General features: G+C 38.8%; 1 protein-coding gene across 4 annotated transcripts in view; it reads left to right on the plus strand.

The window, feature by feature from the left end:
- The window catches only part of cpeb3 (cytoplasmic polyadenylation element binding protein 3), a 53,375-nt gene extending 48,932 nt beyond the window's left edge, over positions 1–4,443 (plus strand). For all 4 annotated transcript variants that reach the window (XM_054798829.1, XM_054798830.1, XM_054798827.1 and 1 more), the window contains 3 exons: positions 150–264; positions 1,954–2,135; positions 3,158–4,443. In XM_054798829.1, the coding sequence (XP_054654804.1) occupies positions 150–264; positions 1,954–2,135; positions 3,158–3,385 (525 nt within the window). In that variant the 3' untranslated portion in view covers positions 3,386–4,443. The remainder of the gene's footprint in view (positions 1–149; positions 265–1,953; positions 2,136–3,157) is intronic.
- The last annotated feature ends 5,651 nt before the right edge of the window (positions 4,444–10,094 follow it).

A 10,094-nucleotide genomic window follows, 5' to 3' on the forward strand; every position in this document is an offset into this window, starting at 1 on the left:
ACGACAGAGGGCGTCCGGCTTGATATTTCTAGAGCCTGGTCTGCAGCTAAGCTGAAACTGGAATCGGGGAAAAAAACAAAGCCCTTTTGTCTTCATGCCACTATAACTATACTTTATAATCCAGCATGTTTTTCTGTGTGTGTCTGCAGGTCCAGATCCGTCCATGGAACCTGAGTGACAGTGATTTTGTCATGGATGGTTCTCAGCCTTTGGACCCCCGTAAGACCATCTTTGTAGGGGGGGTGCCACGGCCCTTGCGTGCAGGTATCTGACGTAGTATTTGTAGGATATACCTTGGGGCATGGGTGTCTTAATCCTGGTTTTGGTCTAAGCATTGCTGCCGTTTGAGACCTCAGCACTGAAGTGCAGTGGTGCCTTTAAAAAATAAATAGGCCAAAGCATTGCATTTAGGCTGTAACCAACGATTACTTCCTTAGTCAATCTAATCTGAATCTTGTTGTTTTGCTTAATCGAGTAATCGGTTAGGCCCGAGACAAGGGGTGTCCAATTTATTTCCTCCAAGGACCACATATTTGAAAATGAAAGGATGCAAGGGCCACTTTGACATTTTGTAAACAAACACATGTAGACATGTTAAGAAGATATATATATATCCTCAAACTATATATATATATATAGATATAACTATATATATATATAGGTATAACTATATATATATAGGTATATATATATATATATATATATATATATATATATATATATATATATATATATATATATATATATATATATATAGGTATATATATATATATATATATATCCTCAAACTATATATATATATATATATATATATATCCTCAAACTATATATATATATGTATAACTATATATATATATATAGGTATAACTATATATATATATATAGTTTGAGGATATATATATATATATATATATATATATATATATATACTGTATATATATATATATATATACTGTATATATATATATATATATACTGTATATATTTCAAGAAAAAAGTGCATTTCAGCCTCATGGTATAAGTGAAAAAGGTCATTATTAATATGAACTTCACTCTTTGCTCCTTTTTTTCACACTTTTGCACAAATTTTCCAAATATTTCAACTTTCTTCTTAAATAATCTTGGTAAATGTTCTTTTTCAGAATATTATGACTTATTCCCATAATATTTTGACTTAATTGCCAAACTTTTTCCTCAACCTCATTTTCCCAAAATTACAACTTTGTTTTGTTTGTTTCTCACCTTTTTGTTTTTCATCTTAAAAACGTATTTTTCCTTAATATTTCAACTCTACCCTACTAAAATGACATTATTTTTCCTCTTAGTGTTACAAGTTTATACTCATAAAATAGTGACTTTTTCTTGTTAGAATACAACTTTATTTCTTTTAATATTATCGCTTTATTCTCGTAAAATTACAGCTGTTTTTTTCTCCATTTCTACTGTTGTTTTGTGGAAATTTTCCAACTATTTAAACATTGTTCTTGTAAATTTCCTTCTCATAATATTTTGACTTTATTCTCTGAGCATAACAATTTCCGCAACCTAATTTTCCGAAAATTACAACTTTGTTGTTTTGTTTGTTTCTCATAATACAGTATTAAGACTTTGAAAAATACTTTTTTCTTTAATATTTCATCTTTATGCTACTATTTTTCCTTATAATATTACAACATTCTTCTCATAAATGTATGACTTTTTCCCGTTAGACTACAACTTCTTTATCTTCATAGTTGGACGTTATTCTTCTAAAATTACTGCTGATTTTCCATTTTTGCTGTTGGTGTGTTAGTGGTTTGGTCCGCAACACATCAGAAAAGAGGCAAAAACTTCAATCGCTGTTTTCCAAAGTCAAAGCTGAGTCATAATAGTTGATTAATTATACGATATTGAGGGGACACAGGCTGAAACACTAATCGTCTGTCTCCCTTTCACCGTTATCCCTCGCTGCAGTGGAGCTGGCTATGATCATGGACCGTCTGTACGGGGGTGTTTGCTATGCTGGCATCGACACAGACCCGGAGCTCAAGTACCCAAAGGGAGCCGGTCGCGTTGCCTTCTCCAATCAGCAGAGCTACATTGCCGCCATCAGCGCCCGCTTCGTTCAGCTGCAGCACAATGACATCGACAAAAGGGTGAGCGAGTTCACGCGCCTTCCTGTTAGAAAAGGCATGTTGACCAGAGCCGAGGTTTTCGCAGTCATTCCGACGGGAACTTAGCGTCAGCCCCGTGCCGTGCATCACAGCGTTCATTATGATGGACATCTCAGACGGCTTCCTGAGCACAGCAGACTCATAGGGTTGGTTTAATTATAGTACTTCCCTATACATGCAGAACCACCCGTGCTCTGCTGCTGTCTGCTTCTTTTAGCCACACCAGCCAATAGCAGACAGACAGACTGTGACCGAAAGAGACTGGTTGTCAGCCAGAACGCAGTGCCTCTTAAGGGCGGGGCCTGATTTGTCCCCACCTACACTATGCGGAAATAGTCCACACCTCTAAGGGGCTGGACTAACCCCGAGTTCCCTCTGAATCTGAATTCCTAAGCACACCATATTATTATGGTATGCAATTCCACGGTAAGAAGTTTGTGGTTTGAACAGTTTGGGGAAGGCCCTTTTCTGTTCCAACATGACTGCGAAAGCATGAAAATACCCCATAAAGCAGGGGTGTCCATAGTTTTTCCACTGAGTACCGCACACTGACAGATCAAAGGATGCGGATGAATTTTAATTTCGAAAAAAAATGTGCACATTGAAGCAAATGTTACTTATTTTTTTTGCCTAAGTTAATCATTTTCAGAATAAAAATGACTACTTGAACTAAAATACAAATATAAGGCATTTAAAAGATGCATTCAAAGACATTGTGATGATATGTAGTATCCTACACTGGCCACTAGGTGTCAGTGTTGTTACTGTAATGTTCAGTGAGACACACAAGCACCAGACTTGATTCCCGGAACAACAGGCTTTTATTGCGGGTTTGAATCATCTCACAACAGGCAGTAACCCATGCAAAGTCAACCCTGAACCCCCGACGTCACTTCCTGCCCCGCCCACTCAGCACCGCTAGCACTGGAATTTACAGCAACACACGCGAGCATGAGTCTTATTTATGTCTTACACTGTATGTCTTATTCTTTCCTCCCTCTCAGGTGGAGGTGAAGCCGTACGTCCTTGATGACCAGATGTGTGACGAGTGCCAGGGGGCGCGCTGCGGGGGGAAGTTCGCCCCCTTCTTTTGTGCCAACGTGACGTGTCTGCAGTACTACTGCGAGTACTGCTGGGCCAGCATTCACTCGCGAGCGGGCCGAGAGTTCCACAAGCCACTGGTGAAGGAGGGGGGCGACCGCCCTCGACACGTGTCCTTCCGCTGGAGCTGAGTAGTGGTGGGTGGGGGGTGGCGGTGGACCACCCATCCCCAGCCGCACACAAAAAAAAATATCATCCGTATCAACCACATGATATCACACCTCCTGTCCCCTTTGGGAAGTCATATTAGAGTTTGCACTTTGGTACACACGCACACACACAGGATGTAACTTCACTTGACTACTTTCAGCTCACTCTTCTGACGACTGGGCGGCGAGGTCCTGCTGAGCCCCCACCCCTTCATAATAACAGAGGTGGGACCATATGAATATTTAAAAAAAAAAAAAAGGTGTCTATTTTTGTTTTATATCTAATACACAAGTATATGGATGATTTGAATTTTATGTTAAAAAAAGCATGCACTTATTTTGAAAAGCTATAGATATACATCCCCTAGAGACAAAAAAAAAAATCACCAAAGGCAATTTAGAAGAAACTAGGTGGAATTCGATGTAGCATCGCTAATCCTGGGGAATGAAAATAACACGCTTTAATATATCTATTTTTTAATATTAATACCTCATACACAAACGGATTAGTCGATTTCCTTTCTTTCAATAATAACCTTATTTTTTTAAATGTAATGCTGCAATAGCTTTGCTGCTAATTTGACGGTATGATCCGATACCACGAGTACTTTATCGAGACAAAGATGGCTGCCGCGGAAGCGCGTGTCTATCGACTTTTATTTCTCCCCGTCTCTGCACAACACGCTACAGAATCACGGAGTGGCGGTGAACGCATCGCTGCTGTCTGTTGGTGAGAGGGGGGCGTGGGCGAAGACAACTTGACAACTTTTAAGTACCACAAATCCATATGTAGGATAACCATGACAAATCGAAGTACTTACTTGCAGTGATTGTTGATAGAATTGTGCAATTTTTTTGATACAGAGTAAGCCTCCAACGAGGCAGCGATTCGCTTTGATGTCCGAAGTAGACAGTCATGTGAAGTATCCCCACAAGGACAGGATATACTTGTCCACACATAACGCTTGGCCCTCCAACGCACGCGAAACAATCTGAAGAGAAGACAACTTTGGATTTAAAAAAAAAAAAAGAAAGAAAAACACACTAAAAAGCGTTGGACTGGTTTTATACTGCAGATTTAAGTTCCAAAAGTCAACCGATGTGCTCATAATCATTGACATGCAGCCTGTTTGTAGAGCCGATATACTTCCCCCCACAAGGGGGTGCTGCTGCTGCGTGTGTGTGGAGTCTGCAATCTGTTAAAGGAGGCAGCGACGCTGCACATTTTGGTATCGATCCAATACCGAGTAAACACAGGGCCCGTATTGCCCATAACGATACTTACTTGAGATTTTTCAAGATCCTTGAATGATTTGGTGATTTTCACTTGTTCATTACGACACAGAGGAAATATTGTTTTGATCAACAAATGTATTTGTTAACAATTTAACAATATATTAATGCAGCAATGCAGTAATCCCTCGCCGCTTCGCACTTCCAATTTTGCGGCTTCACTCGTGGCGGTTTTTCAAAAAATGTATTCGTGAACCATGCTGTTTCGTGGTTGAGTACGGCCTACTTTTGGTCAAAAAACAGGCATATTTAAGCAAATGTGACGTAGTTTTTGCCTAAACTAAGCATTTTCAAGCATAAAAATGGCAAAATTAACTAAAATAGAAATAGGAGGCATTCAGAAGACGCATTCAAAGATGTTGCGTTGATATGTAGTAATCTACACTGGTCACTGGGTGACAGTAATGTTACATAAATGAGACTATAGCCACGGAACGAACGACAACAAGGAACTCTTCCCAATGCTAACATGTGTAAGTCTAATAGTCTTATTTTCTGTTATTATGTCTACTATATTGGGTAATACGAGTGTTAAGCTGACTACAGGGGTGTTATTTCATGTCTAGAGGCCTCTAATAATGTTAAAAACTGAATTTGAGGGTTGTAGACATGTTTTCTATGCTCTAACTATGAATATATTTCATTTATGAATAAGGAATCCTATTTCGCCGGAATTCATTTATCACGGCCCGGATCCGGATTAACTGCGATAAACGAGGGATTACTCTAAAAACAGTGTAACAATACTCACAAAAGAATACAATTATTCCCTTTCCTGAAATAACAAAACAAAAGCAAAAACTACCACGGACTCCATTTAAATCCTTTGGCTTTTTGCTACTTCTGTGTCCAAAAACATATTCCCTGAGTTTACACACAATATAACGATATATAAATAGAACACAACAAAAAACACATATGTTTGTGGAAGTAAACATAGACGAGACCTGAACAATTTTGATATTGATACTACCCCCCCCCCCCCCCCCCCCCCCCCCCCCCCCCGATATCGACCAACACTATTTGGATCGATCCGCCCACCCACTCATGGGTGTTGACTCGTGGCACAATGTTCTCTCTGTCTCTATATATACAGTATATATAGATGTAGGTGTGCAAATAGGGGTTACCTTCTGTATCCACGTTTATTTTGTCCTGCAAAGCTTGAAGTAACAGACCTGCTAACAATCTGTGTTTTTTTTTTAATGAAAAGGTGACGGAGCGCAGCGATGACACTGGTTTTAGCAGTTTTGTGGACAATCCAAGTTCATTTATGAGCAGTCCGTCTCCTCTTTTAGTCTCAAACTGTTTTTTTTGTTTTGTTGCTGTTGTTGTTGTTTAAAAAAAAAAAAGGCAGGATATAAATTTTTTACTGATAGAAGCTAACCATAAGTATCCCTATGAAAGTGAATTCTGGGTGTGTTTTTTGTTGTTGTTGTTGTTGTTGTTGTTGTTGTGACATTTCTTTTCTCCACCCAGGCCGGTTTTTATGTGAGTCCACTCTCTGTAGGATGGTTTGTTATGCACTACTCTTTCTATCCTCTTTCACAGTCAGCGGACAGAAAAAAGAAAACAAAAAACGACAAAGCTCGCTTTTTCTGACTGACACCCATCTTTTGCAATACCTCAATTTTGAAATGCTGTTTTCTAACTAAGTTTATCCAGATGAAAAAAATATATTAATTTAATTCAAGAGAAATTATTTAACAGATGATTTTTTTTTTAAAGCTTTATTTTAAGAATTTATTTTTGAAAAAAAGATGACAGCTGAAGGAGTTTGAGCTTTATAATGTGTAAATGAGTGTGCGAGTACATTAATAACAGTGCAGTGGAACCTCGGTTTTTCCAAAATGTACGCTAAAATCTTGACTCTGTTCCAGTTGGCATGCGTCTTGTCGTGTTATTAATACACTGCGTGAGTCCAACCGTGTTTTTAATGTATTTCTATCACAAGACATCCCGTTAGCACCCTTAGCTTGCTAACAAAATGGCAACCGGAAACGTAAGTCAGCTATGAACATTTAAGGTTACTTTTTACCTTCTTTGAAGACGTGATTGTTGCAAAGACTTGATGTGGCAGCGAGATCCCCCAACTTCCTGTGATGTTTTATTTAATTCAGTACCGTTTCTCGCCTTCTTTATCAAAATGTTTGCAACTTTCTTTGGCTCCATTTTGGATTATTGAGGTGAGAAACACTACTGAACTCAAGAAATAACTCATGGCAAAACAGGAAGGTGGTGTAGAAGAGGAAGAATGATCTCGCTGCCACGTTGTGTCTTTGGCTAGTAAAAGTAACCTTAAATGGTCATTTATCCCTTTCATTCGTCATTTGTGTGTATTTTCAGTTGTTTTCTGGATGTAAAACTATAATTGTGAAACTACAAAAATGTGTTTGTGTTGACATTTTTGACTTTCTGGAGCGGATTAACTGGATTTACATTATTTCTTATGGGAAAGTAGTACAGCGTAGTCCCCAAGTTGGACCTTCTGTAACAGATTAATGACGCTAACCGAGGTTCCACTGTACAGTTTATTAGCTGAGAGCAGACGTTGGAAGATATCAAGGAAAATGTAACTTTTACCCCACTTTTTGTATTTTTTTTTCATTTTTCTAAAAACATGTGCTCCTGTATTGTTGTTTTGTGTTTTTAACCCTGTCTTGCTATGTTGTCATAGGGAGTGGATGTTGTAAGAAAAGAATGTTGTTTGACGAAACACAAAGCAGACACAGGTTGAGTGAAAGCCCCCCGAGTTGCATCAATCGACTGGTGGCCTTCTCATGCAACACTTGAATTTGTCCCATTTGGTTTGTTTTCTAAAGCTAAGAACTCTTTGTTGTCATGTGCAATACCCTTTGTACTGTTTGTAGAAAAGATGAAAACAAGAAGAAAAAAAAGCATAAATCTTTACTGCAGAATTATTTTCATTGCATTGTGATTCACAAAAAAAATCATTTTCTACTGTGTATTGACCTGCTCAACCTGCTAGTACCTTCCAGTAGTATGTAGCCTTTGTACTGAGAAATTTTTCATTATTTTTTAGAACATTTTGCTAAAAAAAAAAAAAAAAATTCCAAGACTAACATATTTCCATATTTTTATTTCATATTTGCTTTATTTCCCAACCTTATCTGGGGACACTTTCATATTCGGTCAATGTCTTTCATAATATTATTTTGTATTTTTACTTGGAGTAAATTCATTTTATGAAGATTATTCTTTCAAATTGATTTTATATTTTCACTTTTTTTTATTTTTGAAGGTGGAAAAAAAAATACATAATGTTACTTAAGTGTCTGGACTGCTTAGCTTTGTGTGTTAACTGGCTTATCAGTGTGGAAAATAATATACAGTAACTACACAAGCAAGAGATTGGGGCTTGATGATGTTAAAAGTGATCTGCAATGTAAAAGAAATCTAATAAAAAACTGACGGGAGCATATCCAGAAGTTGTATGTTTTAACAGCACAGCCCACGTGCTTACTTACGGCTACGCTAACACAACCCAACTGTGTAGTACAGTGTCACCCTTCCTCACCTGTCCTGCCTAGTGTGACTGTATTTAAGTGAGTTCCCTCATTTATTATTGAGAAATAAATAGGATTTTTTGTTCTTGTCCATGTCTTAACGGTACAATTTCGTTATGTAGCCAATGCTTGTGCAGTCTGAACGTTCGGGTCGCGTATAGCCGAACTATACGTCATCAAACGGTATATTTTGCAATGCAGGAGTTGGGTAAAGTTACTCACAGATGTAGACAAAGGTTCCTCTTGTCATCATTTTAAACATCTGTTGTCAATGTCCCATCACTACTGGCTCCGCCTCCAACATCCACCCATGCGCTCCTGGAACAGACGTCTCAAACTGCCATAGCCAAAAGTCTTTCCTCTTTGTCTTTTTAATCGCCAACGCCGAATAATTTTATTGTAAAAAATGCTGACTCCGGTTGCATAATATCCTTGAACTTGTCACAGATGCGCCAGGGAGACCACGAATTCAAGCGATGTACACTTCCGTAAACACACGGCACTGTGTGTGACGTAGTCACTGTTGCTAACGTTTCAGTAAGAAAATAAGCTATTGGCTGTCCTAGTAGTCGCGAGATGACGTAATCGTCTAATTTGCATATGATGTGGTAAAATGCTGTAGGAAAAAAAAACAACCCGAGACAAAAAAAGTGAGTAAAACACATTAATTAGAAGTACACATTTTAAAAGTACAAATAAATTTGATTATTGCGCCTCCCAAGTACTCCCATCACACGTTGGCAATTGAGAACTTTCTTAAATTAGCACAATTGATCGGCGAATAACAGATTATGCTGTGTTTCTTCCGTTAACATGGCTCAGTGTGGTTCGTGAGTAGCACACTCTTCTGGTGAGTATATGTAAAAGCAATTGAATACATACAATAGCAATACAGTCGGTTTATCAATTACTTATATTTACCCGAACGATTGTAAGATAATCCACTTCATTTTACTAATAAAGCGTAGCAATAGACTAACAATACAACATAAACACACCTCTTTTATCCAGGCTTACTGAAGACTAAGACATTTTTTTAGCGTTTTTAGCGTTTTAGATCTTACTAGGTGAAACGGGGGCGTCCCACCCCCGCGGCATCGCGGCTCGGAAGCTGACGGGGCGGACCTGTCAACAGCACCCGCCGTTGCTCAGTGAGAACACAAAATGTAGACGAAGCGCTTTCACGTTTGAGTCCCCAAATACCAAAAAACTACATTTGTCGCTAGTCACCTCTGAGAAAATATGTCGCCAAGGGTGGTTGGAATGTCCACAGATCTACCGATAAATTGGCAACACTGCACGTAGTGTTTTGTGCGCATGCGTGTCACTTCCTGGGCGATCACGGCCCTCGTAACGTTGTTCCCTCACTCTATAGCGGTTTTTCTAACATTTCTGACATTTTTCGTGGCTGACTAGGCCTATTATCGGTCAAATAATATGCAAATTTGTAAACTGTACATCTCTTGCCCAAATTAAGCATTTTCAAGCACAAAAATGGCTAAATGAAGGAAACTACAAATAAGCATAGAAGCCATTAAGACAACAACTTGTGAATGTAGTATTCTATATTGGTCACCAGGTGTCATTAATTGTTCGGTTAGGCCACCACCGAATCTTCTCAACCCCACTGACATGTCTACGTGTGCTTTGTGGACTCGTGAAAGGCATTCAACCGTGTCCCTTGCGGTGTCCTGTGGAGGGTGTTCCAGGAGTATAGAATTGGTGGCGCGCAACTACGTGCCATTCTGTCCTTGTACAACCAGAACAGGAGTTTGGTTTGCATTGTCAGCAGTAAGTCGGGCCTGATTCTGGTGAACGTTGGCCTCCGCCAAGACTACCCTTTGTCACCAGTTCTGTTCATAATTTTCAGG

Source organism: Dunckerocampus dactyliophorus, chromosome 14, assembly GCF_027744805.1.
Source record: "Dunckerocampus dactyliophorus isolate RoL2022-P2 chromosome 14, RoL_Ddac_1.1, whole genome shotgun sequence".
Lineage (NCBI taxonomy): Eukaryota > Metazoa > Chordata > Actinopteri > Syngnathiformes > Syngnathidae > Dunckerocampus > Dunckerocampus dactyliophorus.